General features: G+C 40.9%; 1 protein-coding gene across 7 annotated transcripts in view; it reads left to right on the plus strand.

Moving 5' to 3' along the window:
- LOC121272117 (tight junction protein ZO-1-like) overlaps nucleotides 1-14592 on the plus strand; it is a 162124-nt gene that overhangs the window by 119853 nt on the left and 27679 nt on the right. For 6 of the 7 annotated variants that reach the window (XM_041178570.1, XM_041178576.1, XM_041178574.1 and 3 more), the window contains 7 exons: nucleotides 242-324; nucleotides 419-629; nucleotides 2410-2510; nucleotides 3310-3651; nucleotides 5687-5956; nucleotides 7980-8855; nucleotides 12761-12861. In XM_041178570.1, coding sequence (XP_041034504.1) covers nucleotides 242-324; nucleotides 419-629; nucleotides 2410-2510; nucleotides 3310-3651; nucleotides 5687-5956; nucleotides 7980-8855; nucleotides 12761-12861 — 1984 coding nt within the window. The remainder of the gene's footprint in view (nucleotides 1-241; nucleotides 325-418; nucleotides 630-2409; nucleotides 2511-3309; nucleotides 3652-5686; nucleotides 5957-7979; nucleotides 8856-12760; nucleotides 12862-14592) is intronic. The other variant, XM_041178577.1, reaches the window with a different exon arrangement.

The following is a 14592-nucleotide window of genomic DNA, read 5'->3' on the forward strand; positions in this document are numbered from 1 at the left end:
CTGTAAATTTGTAGGGAAACAGGGAAGGGTGGGGTAGTGGGACGAGCTGAATTGCTCTTGCAGAGAACTGGTGCAGACTCGATAGGCTGAATTGTTGCAGCACAGAAGAAGGTCGTTCTCTGTTTTAACCTCCAGTATTCTAAAGAGTAGAGGGGAGTTGAATGGAATAGAAATGAAACTAAAGTTAACTTCAGCTATTTGACTTTGATTTTTCTATTCAAATGGCTTTATTCTATCACAGGGAGTGAGCCCAGAGATGCTGGCACCGATCAACGTAGTTCTGGTATTATTCGACTACATACAATCAAACAAGTCATCGACAGAGTAAGATTACTTCCTGTGTCTGAGCAACTTTTGATTGTGCCTATAAAGTGTATTTCATATTCATTAATACCTTTCTGCCTTTGTGTTATGTTAGGATAAGCATGCAGTGTTGGACATTACTCCAAATGCAGTGGACCGTTTGAATTATGCACAGTGGTACCCAATCGTAATTTTCTTAAATCCTGATTCTAAACAAGGTGTTAAGACCATGCGACAAAGACTCTGTCCTGAGTCCCGAAAGAGTGCGAGAAAGTTGTTTGAGCGTGCCTTGAAACTGCGTAAGAACAATCATCATCTCTTCACATGTGAGTATCGTATCCCAATTCTAAACGTGCAGCAAGTACTGCTGAACTTCTGTTTAACTGAGGTTTTTGATATTTGCATTTACATTATACCTGGGCATTAGGAGTAGCTTTATACATCATTTTAAAATTAAGCACCCTGCATTTGTAGCAACTTGCACAATGTTGGGACATTTTAAAGGCGGTGTACAGTAGTATTTAAAATCGAGACAGAAGCCAATGTATTTCGCAGTGCACACAGGCGATGGTGAATGGGACTTGGTGCAATTTAGAAATTGGGCAGCAGAGCTTTGGATGAGCTGACGTTTCCAGAGGGTGTATTGGAGGCTGGCCAAGAAAGCACTGAAGTAATCCAGTTTGGAGATGATAACGGCATGGATGATGGTTTCTGCAGCAGATGAGCTGAGGCTTGGATGGAGATGGGCAGTGTTACCAAGGTATTCTCTAAGCCAGTCACCATCCTGACTTGTAAATATATTGCCAATCCTTCACTCTTGCTGGGTCAAAATCTTGGAACTTCCTCCCTAACAGCACTGTGGGTGTACCTACACCTCATGGACTGCAGTGGTTCAAGAAGGCAGCTCACCACCATCTTCTCAAGGGCAATTAGGGATAGGCAATAAATGCTGGCCAGCCAACAGCACCTACATCCCATGAATGAATATACAAAAAGTGGTCTGTTTGTGGCCTCAGAAACTCATCTCCCAAGGTTGTGAACAGTCTATTTCAGCCTCACATAGTGGCCTGGGAGAAGGATTGAGTTGGAAGTGGCTAAGGAGCAGTGTTATGACCAAAGATATTGGCTTTGGTCTTCCCATTATTTAATTGGAGTGAATTTTCACCATCCAATGCTGGATGTCATTCAAACAGTGTTATAAATCAGAGGCAATGGATTGGCTGAGAGAGATGGTGGTGAGGTAGAGCTTGCTGTTGTCAGGATATATCACAATCACAGAGTTTTAATGGTACAGAAGGAGGCCATTTGGCCCACTGTGTCTGCACCGGCTCTCCAAATGAACATTGTGACCTAGTGTTATTGCTTTGCCTTTTCCCCTGCACATTGTTTCCGTGAAACCTGATATGTTTTTGGATGATGTTGCCAAAGGGCAGTGAGTAGATGATAAACAGGAGGACACAAGGGTAGATAGGATCACAATCTCTCGAGGAAAACTGACTCATCTATTGAACGACTATTATATTTGCACTGCAGCATCACTCCATATGAAGCAGATACTTGTCTCACTCTTTATTGGACATGGTCATTATGTCATAATTCTAATTTTGATTGAAAATTCTAGCCAGTAGCTGCTTGTACCAACTCAGAATACATATGAGCTTTTCCCAATATTTTAGTTCACACAGTTGCATTTATAGATCTCAGTGAGCTAGAAGCTCATGAATGCCACAGTATGAGCTCAATATAAAGTTCATCTTTTGTTTAAATTTTAAGTGTCTGAGAAGTTAAGAATTTTGTTACTCGTTTCATTTATTCTTGATTCTGAAAAGCTTTGTCATTGAAATATGTTTAATAGATTTTGGCAGTAGTTATGTGGCCTTTCAGTGGTGTTTCCTGTTGATTTGGAAAAATCTGAAGGACATAGAGGGTGTGGTGTTTCTAATGTACACCCTAACAGAAGAGGGAGTCATTGTTCACCTTGATGCAACACTATCACATATTTCTTGCATGTATAGTCAACTTCATGGTGTGGGAAATGCCTGTGGAGAGCATGAATAAAGGATTGTAACTGACATTCTAATGGATTTCATAACTTTTCCTTTACAGCTAACATCAATTTGAACTCAATGAATGAAGGCTGGTATGGGGCACTGAAAGAATCTGTTCAGCAGCAACAGAGCCAGTTAGTTTGGGTATCAGAGGGCAAGGTAGGATGGACACTTATTATAATTTGAGTCAAACTACACTTTATTTTTTTCTCTCCTCTTCCCCACTGTATGATGCCCTGAGTAAGCAGGTACACGTTCTGCTCTATTGCCTGTACCTATAGAGCTCCTGCCAGGACAGTCGAGGTTGTGTGGCTTGCATCTCCCTCATTGTAGGAAATGTCTGATATTCTTCTTGCATATTCATCAATGCTGTAACATGAAGAACCTGGTGCAACCACATCTGCTCCCTCGAGAGAAACAGACAGGTTGAACCATTTGGTGCTTTGGTGTTTGAAACTTGTGAACTCTTGGAAACATACCTGAAAATGAAAGTAGGCCCAAGAGATCTGTTCACGTTTATAACATTTAGAAAGAAAGTTGATGACTGGGTGGATACTGAGCCATATAAGTAAGTTCCAAGTTTTGAAAACTGTGCTGAGCATTGCATTACAACTGTGTCCTAGTCCACAACGGGGAATAAAGCAGCCAGGGTACCTACTCCTGATCACTACAGAGTTATCCCTCTAGGAAAGAAGTCATATTTATGGAATCAGGCTTGCGAAGAATGGTTACTTGAACATTGTGCTTGAGCTATATTACTATTTCCCCCCTCCATGATCCTAGACAAGTTTACTACCTTCAAGAGAAGCAGTTATGGGGAGGGAGGTCAGAGGAATTGGTAAAAAGTCCTTCACATTCCTAGTGATATAGTAAGTTAACAAACTTTAATAAAATACTTTGTTTAACTGGTGAGTGTAATATCTGTGCAATTGTGTGATTTGGCATTTTGTTCTTGTAGGCTGATGGTACAGCAGAGGATGACCTTGACTTGCACGATGATCGTTTGTCATACCTCTCTGCTCCAGGCAGTGAATACTCTATGTACAGCACAGACAGTAGACACACTTCAGATTATGATGACACAGACACTGAAGGTGGTGCCTATACTGACCAAGAATTGGATGAGACGCTCAATGATGATATTGGTCCTACAGAATCTGCCATAACCAGGTCCTCGGAGCCTGTAAGAGAAGATTCGTCAATGATGCACCCAGACTCAATGGCCCAGGCATTCCCTTCCTATCCAGTACAAGTACAGAGAGTGGATTCTCCTGTCTATAAGCCTTTAGCTAATCAACCGGTGAGTTCAGTCCATGATTGAAGCAGTTGGGTTTGCATGTTATTAAATGTCTGTTTCAGTGGTAATATGCTGTGCTAAAGCCAAAACTTATGTGATCCTGTGTCTTCTTAGAAGGTCATTTCATTTCATTTCATTTACACAGCACCTTTAATATAGAAAACTATCCCCGGGTGCTTAAGAGGTATAAGGGGAAAAATGAACAAGAAGCTAAAGAATGAAATATTAGGAGGGGTGACCAAAAGCTTGGTCAGAGGTGGGTGTGAGGCAGGTTGGGGAGGATTTGGGGAGAGAATTAGAGTGTGGGGCACAAGAAAGGTGGGGATGTGCAAGAGTCTGGAGTCAGAGCAATGAAGAGTTCTGTCAGCAGGAGTGCTGTGGCAGTGGGGGAGGTTACAGAAATGGGCACGGGTGAGTCATGCAGAGATTTAAATAGAAGGTTGAAAACTTTACACTTGTAGCACTGGCAGAGTCGACATAGGCCATTAAGGATGGGGTGATGAGCAAGTGAGCTGCTGCAGGATAGGAGGTACACAGTAGAATTTGATGAGGCAGCTGAGTAGATATTCTCCATTTTAGGACAAAGTAATCCATTGGCTTCTCTCAGTTGTTAGAGGTGATGGGGCAATAAGGAAGGCTAATAGCAGAGGAAAGTAACCAAAGGTTATCTTTGTTTGTAGGATAATCCTGCAACAGTGAGTGGTTTTGGCGGAGATGGTTGAGGCTTGGTAGATCTCTGTTACCTACCCAGATCTGCTGTTGGATGGCAAGTCAGTTGTGCGCTAAATATGCTCATCTACACCCCTTAGACTTGAGGTAGCAGAGAATGTGCCAGGGCTCACACAGGATTGGGTCCTAGAGCTTAACGTATGTTGGCTGGAAATGTTCTTTAAAAAAACTGCTTAAAATTCAGTCAGACGTTCCTGTCAGTGAAGTGAGCGCTACAGATTATCCTGTAAGTCTTTAACAGGCCAATTTATTGAGATTTTAAAAAGGAAAATATAATTAATAAAGATTTTTCTGCAAGGAGTGAAGAAACTATAATACATAACAGTATTCAACCCAGAACAAACAGCCATTTGATATTTAAAACATCATTATACTTCTGGATATAAAATTACACCATAAGCTATACCTCCCAATTGTTCCTTTAAAAAAATTGTTGGCGTGGTACAGTACTGTGTACAAATGTCAATATTCATTAAGGTCCTGACACAGGAGGGAAACCAGTGACTGACCTTTGTACTGCATAAGTAAAGAATAGGCTTTCCACCAGAAGGCCACTCAGTATCAATGTGAAGGGACTGGTCTCCTGGCTAAGTTACAGGCTGTAGATGTCCAACAACTGACTAATAGGCGCCCTCTATCAGTTACAATTGATGCAAGCAGTTTGATCATCTGGGAACTGATGGCATTGTAGATGTGAGTCTACAGTGTTCTGTGGGTTAAGCTGTTCTTGTGACATATATGGGGGGGCCATCTCTCCTATTTGCACTGTATGGTAAGAGATCGGGAGTAGAGTGCACAAGTCACTCTCCAGAGATTGGTACAGTTTTACAATTTCGTCTAAATGGCTTAAAATCTCCTTCACTAAGCCATGTGTGTTTTGACCCTAACCTTGAAATAGCAGACCAAATGCCCCTATTTGTTTCTATTTCTCACAACCCTTCTGATATGTCTCAGACTGAAGAGAATAAATTTATATCTTTTCCAGTGGGTGTTTCATTATTACTTCTAATCTTCAATATGTAATTTTTAAAACATTATAATAGTGTTAAAATGAATTTGTACATTTGCAAAGAAGTTAATTTTTAAATTATTGGATGATAAATTTATCGAATCTTGGTTAAGAATTTATATCAAGGGTTTAATTTTGCTTTTGTTAAAGTATTTTCAGTTTTAACCAATATAAATGTTGTGATATAAGCATTGTTTAAGAACAGTTTGAAAGTTAAGTCAACATCTGTTTTGCCAATGATGCACCTTGTAGACAAAAAATTATATTAAACTATTTAATTTTATCTTGGACATTTCACAGAAAGCAGATATTCCTCCAGCAGTCCCCAATTCATCCCAGCAGCTTGAATCCATTTCTGTGGTGACCGTGCCCTCTACAGTCAATACCACAGTAGATCTAATCAATGTGAGACTAGAGGAGATCGCTTCTCCTCCCCACAGCAACCCTGAGCCCCAGATCGACCCCTACAGCAAACCCAGCCCTGAACCTTCTCGTGTCATTCATTCTGTCAGTCCTGAGAGGCTGAGAGATCCAGAACCAACAGCAACTCGAACCGCAGAACCAACAAAGGTACCACTTGCTGCAAAATCTTCGGCATGCCTTATGTACAGAGCTTCCGCTTGCTAATACTCAAATCACTTGCTCTGCCTTTGTAGCCAATCACGTTGCCAAAGTTAGAGGCCAGACCAAATATGTGTTTTCAACAAAATAACAGCTACCAGCTTATATGGTGTAAAGAGTATAGAAACTTCACCAACATATGTTAATGACCTGCTTTGTAAACACTGCGATAGGGTATTTACTCATTATTATAAGGCAACTGCACTAACCTTTTATTTAATCAGAAAATTCTCCTCCTTTCTAACAGAAAAGCATTACCCAACACATCAAATTTTACAAACTAACCATCAAACAAGTTGGTGTAATTGAAAATGAAAACCAGTTCCCCAATATTTTCATTGCATTGAGAATTTTTAACAGATTTTACGCTAATCTAGTTGGTTTGGCCTATACCTTGAACTTTTGCTTGTGCACGTTTCCTGCTTTGAGAGCTTTCTGCAGTTCCTTGTTTGGTCCTCCTACAAAATACTCTGTGCTGGGCTGGCCTCTGTACCTTTCGTGGACTGCAAGTAGCATTGCTGAGGCATGATTGGAGGGGATCCTGATGTAATTACAAACATCAGCATGTTTGCAAATATTTGTTTCTCTCACACACAACTCACAAATCCTTTTCAGGGTAAATGCTTGTGTGACCTGTTAACCCGGACTATTGAAGGAGATGGGCCTGAGTTATAACATTACACAAAATACAACTCATGGCAGCTATGCTCAGTGGAAAAATCATCTCAATGCATGCTCCCCATGAGTCTTTATTTAAAGTTGTTTGTTTTAAGATTTTGAGATTGTGATTGCTGAAATCTCCCTCTTGAATGCTGCCTGACAAAGTGTCTCTATGCCAGCGGGCAGTGCCACAGAACTTAACGATCATTTTATTTGCAAGTTCTCAAACTTAAAATCAAGGTCTGTCCCTTCTACTGCATTGAGAGCGCTGAATGGCAGTTCACGTTCCCTTGCACGGACTCCAATGTTCAGAAAGGAAGGACGTTGTCAGAGGTCTGATGGTGATAGTAACTGACTCTGCCCTCTCTTTGGCAGGACATAATGCATGTATTAAGAGGAAATTAATTTTTAAATTAAGCTTTTCAAAATAAGAATGTATTATTTGGCCTATCTGTCCAATGTGTATTGTGATCCTCCACATACAATGCACTAGATGGCAATTAGCTTGAATACTTTTGACCGGCAGGCATAATATTTTCAGCTTGCTTTTTATTTAAGGATATAATTTTAATCAAGCCCCATGCAATTTCCAGTATTAATGTGATGAGTAAAACAAAATAGCTTTAAAGGTAAGTGACATTTTTTCCTGTCCATAAACTGATTCGCCCTATAACTATTCAGAGCCTTGAAAGGATTAGATTTTAAATTGATTAAGATAAAACTTTTAAACCTCATTTACCATTACATTCCAGTCTAAACTTCTATCATGTTAGCTGCCATGTTTGGATAAACCTGTCCAGTTCATATCTATATATAATTACTGCCCAAACATCTCAAGTTTAGTTTGTTTAGTCACCTTTAGAGCACCGTAACTATTTCTTTCCAGTTTGAGTTCTTACAATTCCAGAACTTTACTCTTTTATTACTTTAGTAATTCTTGGGGCCTTAACTTGAAATATTCCTGTATTATTTAACAAATTTTAAGGACAAATTTAATAAGTCAGTTGAAAACCAAATTTCTTTGCGTCTGCAAAATCAAAGCAAGCAAGCAGATATTGAAAATCAGAAAATGCTAAAATTCTGGAAATACACAGCAGACTCATTCACTTCAATGAAGAGAAAACAAATTAACATTTGCTTCCAGATCCTCAGTCAGAACTTGTGTTTTGATGAAGGGTGTATACTTGAAATGTTAATGTATTTTTGTTCAGCAGATGATGCTGGAGCTGCTGTGTATTTACAGCAGTCTTTGTTATTGCTTTGCATCTTTGCTTGCCAAATGCCATGTGTTTCACTCCTTTTTGCTCTGTAGATGTACAAAAAGGACTCGTACAACAATGAACTTCCAAGGCAGAATTATGACATCAAGCAGCCGGTAGGCAACCACCCTGTACTGAGAATTGATAAAGAACGGCAAGCTTATGATCCACAACAGCAGCACTTTGAGGAGCAGCCACCGTATAGACAAGAATCACAAGCAAAATACGAGCAGCAGCTCTCTCCAGGTTATGGGCCTGTATCACATTATCATGAAAATCCACCTAGTTACGATGAGAAGTGGCTACACTATAATGAAAAACCCACTCAACACTACCAACCTCCACCTTATTTTGAGGACCAGCACCCACGAGACTATGATCCAAAGCACATTGAACATTACCTGGACCATGACTATCAGCCAGTTCATGAGGAGCCACCACCTACAAACTATGAGAACAGATTGCCACACTATGATAAACCATTTAAAAGTTACAAACCTCAACAACCACATTACAATGACCAGCCCCTTCATGGATATGATCCTCGTCCTCGCTATGAACACAATCCACAAGCTTTTCACCCACCAGTGTCCAGGTCTCCAGAACCCCAACAGCAGTATTTTGATTCCCAAGTCAGGACCTATGACCAGGGTCAATCCCAAGGCTATAATTCCCTCCCTCGGCAATTTGAACTGGTCCATAACACGGATGCTTCCTTTCCTCCTCCTCCAGCTCTTCACTCTAAAGCTGCAGAGTCTCTGCATTCCGTCAGTAAACCATTGCCACCGCTACCCGGAAAGCCAAATGTTGAAGAGGATGTGGATCCAGCAATGAAGCCACAGTCGGTGCTTACCCGAGTAAAACTCTTTGAAAGCAAAAAATCCACTTCATCGAAAATCAAGGACCCAACTGAAGTAATACCAGTAAGGGTGGGTAAAAGTCATTAAAAATAACCATATCCAGCAAAGTTAAAACTAATTATACCTTTAGCGCAGCTTTTTCTGGACCTCTTGGTAGGATCATACCCTAATTTATTATAAAACTTTGATTAAATTTTGTACCAATTTCCATTTTATTTGTCTTGGAATCTTCAAATTGACATTGGGTTCTAGGAGGGAGAATTCCAGTAATCCATTGCTAATATAACTGTGCTTAACAATGCAGTCTTAACATCATTCTGATAGGTTTTGCTATTGCTAAATCTGCTCTGAAGATTTCAGACATAATTGTCACATTTCGACTTGGTAATCACATGAACTCAGTTTCTTTGAGTTTGTGGTTCTTGACTGCCCTAAGAGGGGCAGTCAGTAAGTACTTTTTCACAACAGGTGTTTGCATAGAAATAGGTTTCACTGCGAGTGTAACTATCTTCTGGGCTTTTTTTAACAAAACTATTTTGACTAAATTAACTTTGGTGCTGCATTTCTGAGGAATAAGTACTTTTGGCTTTGCACTTTGAGTAATTTGTGTGAAACACGTAATAGCCTGTACTGATCACAGAAGCTGATCTTTGATTTTGTAGAAGTTATTTCTTCCAAGTTTGACATAAAATTGTATAAAGAAACCTCAGTGTTGGAATTTGAAATAAAAACAAAAAATTGCTGGAAATTCATAACATCCATCAACATCTAAGAAAACAAATGGATAACTGAGCTGGTGAAGCTGGAATGTGAGACTATCTGAACAAATGAAATAGGAGCAGAGGTAGCCTCTTCAGCCCCTTGAGCCTGCACCAGCACTCAATAACATCATGGCTGATCTGTTTGTATTTAAAATTTCACATTCCATCTATCCCCGATAACCTTTGTTTCCCTTGCCTAACAAGAATCTATCTACCTCTGCCTTAAAAATATTCAATGACCCCACCTCCACTGCCTTCTGAGGCAGTGTTCTAAAGTTGCACAACCCTTCAGGAGAAAAAATTCTCATCCCTGTCCTGAAATGGCTATCCCTAATTTTAAAACAGTGCCCCCTAGCTCTGAACTCACTCCCAAAAGGAAACATCCTTCCCACATCCACCTTGTCGAGACAGTTGAGGATTTTTTTTTATTCATTTACGGGATGTGGCCTTCGCTGGCTGGGCCAGCATTTATTACCCATCCCTAGTTACCCTTGAGAAGGTGAGAAGCTGCCTTCTTGAACCACTGCAGTCCTTGTGGCCTGGGTACATCCACAGTGTCGTGAGGAAGAGAGTTCCAGAATTTTGACCCAGCATCAGTGAAGGAATGGCGATATATTTCCAATTCAGTATGGTGAGTGACTTTGAGGGGAACTTCCAGGTATTGGTGTTCCCATCCATCTGCTGCCCATGTCCTTATAGGTGGTAGCGGCCGTGGGTTTGGAAGGTGCTGTCTAAGGAACCTTGGTGAATTCCTGCAGTGCATTTTGTAGATGGTACACACTGCTGCTGCTGTGCGTCGGTGGTGGAGGGAGTGAATGTTTGTGGATGTGGTGCCAATCAAGTGGACTACTTTGTCCTGGACGGTGTCAAGCTTCTTGAGTGTTGTGGGAGCTGCACTCATCCAGGCAAGTGGGGAGTATTCCATCACACTCCTGACTTGTGTCTTGCAGATGGTGGACAGGCTTTGAGGAGTCAGGAAGAGAGTAACTCGTCGCATGACTCCTAGCCTCTGACCTGCCCTTGTAGCCACAGTATTTATATGGCTAATCCAGTTCTGTTTCTTGTCAATGATAACTCCCAGGATGTTGACAGTGGGGGATTCAGTGATGGTAATGCCATTGAACATCAAGGGTGATGGTTGGATTCTCTCATGTTGGAGATGATCATTGCCTGATACTTGTGTGGCGTGAATGTTACTTGCCACTTGTCAGCCCAAGCCTGGATATTGTCCAGGTCTTGCTGCATTTGGACATGGGCTTCTTCAGTATCTGAGGAGTTGCAAATGTGAGCATTGTGTATTCATCAGTGAACATCCCCACTTCTGACCTTATGATAGAAGGAAGGTCATTCATGAAGCAGCTAAAGATGGTTGAGTCTAGGACACTACCCTTAGGAACTCCTGCAGTGATGTCCTGGAGCTGAAATGACTGACCTCCAACAACCACAACCATCTCCCTTTGTGCTGGGTATGATTCCAACCAGCGGAGAGTTTTCCCCCTGATTCCCATTGACTCCAGTTTTGCTAGGGCTCCTTAATGCCACACTCGGTCAAATGCTGCCTTGATGTCAACAGCAGTCACTCTCATGGAGTTCAGCTCTTTTGTCCATGTTTGAACCAAGGCTGTAATGAGGTCAGGAGCTGAATGGCTCTGGCAGAACCCAAACTGGGCATCAGTGAGCAGGTTATTGCTAAGCAAGTGCCACTTGATAGCACTGTTGATGACCCCTTCCATTGCTTTACTGATGATGGAGAGTAGAATGTTGGGATGGTAATTAGCCGGGTTGGATTTGTCCTGCTTTTTGTGTACAGGACATATCTGGGCAATTTTCCACGGCCGGGTAGATGCCAATTTTGTAGCTGTACTAGAACAGCTTTGCAAGGGGTGCGGCAAGTTCTAGAGCACAAGTCTTCAGTACTATTGCCAGAATATTGTCAGGGCCCATAGCCTTTGCACAATCCAGTTCCTTCAGCTGTTTCTTGATGTCACATTGAGTGCATCGAATTGGCTGAAGACTGGCATCTGTGATGCTGGGGACCTCTGGAGGAGGTCAAGATGGATCATCCACTTGGCACTTCTGGCTAAAGATTGTTGTGAATGCTTCAGCCTTATCTTTTGCACTGCTGTGCTGGGCTCCCAACAATAACATTACCCCTCACTCTTCTAAACTCCAGTGGAAACAAGCCCAGTCTGTCCAACCTTTCCTGATAACATTTAAAAACTGACACAGCTGGGTATTTCCAACTTTGCCTATGTTTGTTAAATTTCATATTTGCAAATCTGTTAATTGAAACATTTTAAAATAAATTTAATCAGAGTTCACAAATAGTGACAGACAAACAATTTTATTCAGTACACATCCTGATTGAAAACCTGAGTATTTCTGCAATATTCCAGCAGTACTGCTGTTAAATCTATTGTCTTCCATGTAAATATTCATGAGGGTGATCATGACCCTTATTTCATTCTTTCATTCAATTAAATGGGAATTTTTGCAGTAAAATCACATAATTACTGCAGTTGTCTGGGCAAGATTCATTACTGTGGCATTTAGAAACAAAGATTTATGGCACAGAATATGACCCTTTGGTCCATCATGTCCGTGTTGATAGGAAATGAGCTATCCAGTTTAATCCTACCTTTCAGCTCTCGGCCTGGAGGTTACAGCGCCTCCAGAGCACATACGAGTGTTTTTGAAATGTGATAAGGGTTTCCCTACCACTCTTTTTCAGGCAGCCACTTCCAGATCTCCGCCATCCTCTGGGTGACAAAATTCCTTCTCAACTCTCCTCCAAACCTTCCACCAATTATTTTAAATCTGTGCCCCCGGTTATTGACCTCTCTGCAAAAGGACTCTTCCATCCATTCTATTTAGACCCCTCACAACTTTATACACCTCAGTTAATCCCCCCTTAACTCTTCTGTTCCAAAGAAAACAATGCCAGCCTATTCAACCTTTCCTCGTAGCTAAAATTCTCTATTTCTTTGTGGAATAGTTAATAATTAGTACCTTCTGTAACAGCTGTATAAAGTATTGATTGTTTTGTTAAAGTATTGATCTTAAAGTATTGATTGTTTTAGTTAATATCTGTCATTTGAAATTTTTTGGGGGCAATTTTACAGATCATTAGTTGTAACTTTGGGCCCAGTTTCAAACGTGTAGAGTTTGATTCTAAAGATTCTCAATGCCAAATGATCTGTTTTCTTATTTCAGCCCCCTGAAGTAGCTCCTAAGCCTGTGTTAGTTCCGGTTGCTGCTTCGAAGCCAATCATTCAACCAACGCCAGAGCAGGAGAAGCCTTCACATTTATACAGGTGCAGCTGTTATATTTGACCTCTGTCTGGTGAAGTTACCATGTTACACTTTAATGAAAGTAAAGAAAGACTTAAGAGACTTACATTTGTATATTTAAATTTATATTTACTGCTAGTGAAATACTTTTTGAAGTGTAGCTGTTGTTATAACTTACGAAACGCGACAGCCGTTTTGCACACAAGATCCCACAAACAGCAGCCAGATTTTACTTTGTGATCGCGATTGAAAGATAAATATTGGCCAGGCTACCAAGGATAATTATACGGCTAGAACTAAGGAACAAAAAAAAAAATGAACTTACATTGCTTGATGTGGTCTTTAGGCCACTAGCAGGAAAGATATAGATATACAAATTTGCAAGGAAATTAAATGAGGTGCAAGAATTATAGAGTAGTTATAATGGGGCATTTTACTTATTCGAATATAGACTGGGATGGTAGTCATGTGAAGGGCAGAGAGGGACAAGAGTTCCTGGACTCTGTTCAGGAAGATTTTCTGTAGCAATATGTTTCCAGTCCAAGCAAAAGAGAGGCACTGTCAGACCTGGTTCTTGGGAGGTAAACCAAGTGGATTAAGTGTCAATAGGGGAACATGTGTCAAGAAATGGTAGTGTAGTGGTAATGTCACTGGATTAGTAATCCAGAGACCCAGGATAATCCTCTGGAGACGTGGATACAAATCCCACCACAGCAGCAGATGGAATTTAAATTCAATTAATTAAAAAAACAAAATTCTGGAATTGAAAGCTAACCTTTCTAGTGGTGACTGTGAAACTATCATCGATTGTTGCAAAAACCCATCTGGTTCACTAATGGCCTTTACACAAGGAAATCTGCCATCCATACGTGGTCTGGCCTACATGTGACTCCAGGCCCACAGCGATGTGGCTTGACTCTTAACTACTCTCTAGGGCAGTTGGGAGTGTGCAACAATTGCTGGCCCTGCCAGTGATGCTCACATCCCATGAAAGAATTTCGGGGACAGTGATCATTTTATAGATTTAGGTTGACTATGGAAGTGAACAAGGAAAAATCCAGAGTAAGAATAATTAACTGAGGGAAAAGCCAACTGCAATGGGGTAAGAATGGATCTGACCCAGATAAATTGGAATCAAAGGTTAAGCAACACTGTAACTGACCAATGAGCTTCATCTAAAGAAATGATAGTTTGTACTCAGTCAGGGTATATTACCATGAAGTGGAAAAGAAGGGCAAACAATAGGAATTAAGATGAAAAAGAAAAAGTATGTTTATGATGAATGTCAGGTGGATAATACAGCCAAGAACCAGGCTGAAGATAGAAGGTTCGGAGAGAATTGAAAGAGCAAATGATAGAAGGAAAGAGAGAAGTATTTAGATGAGCACTTGAAACGCCATAGCACACAGGGCTACAGGCCAAGTGCTGGAAAATGGGATTAGAATAGATCTGTTCTTGTTGGCCGGCATGGACACGATGGGCCGAAGGGTCTGTTTCTGTGCTGTATAACTGTATGATTATGAGAGTATGAAATGGCACTGGCAGCTAACATAAAAGGGAATTCCAGAGTCTTTTGTAGGCATATAAATAGGAAAAGGCTGGTAAAAGGAAGGAGGCCTGTTTGGGACAGGGAGGCAGGGGGCATAGCTGAGCTAGTAAATTAATACTTTACATTTGTGTTTACCAAGGATGATGCTGCTTTGCAGGTCAGGGTGAAAGAGGAGGTAATTCAAACACTTGAAGAGTTTAAAATT

The sequence above is a fragment of the Carcharodon carcharias genome, chromosome 32, assembly GCF_017639515.1.
Source record: "Carcharodon carcharias isolate sCarCar2 chromosome 32, sCarCar2.pri, whole genome shotgun sequence".
Classification (NCBI taxonomy): Eukaryota; Metazoa; Chordata; class Chondrichthyes; order Lamniformes; family Lamnidae; genus Carcharodon; species Carcharodon carcharias.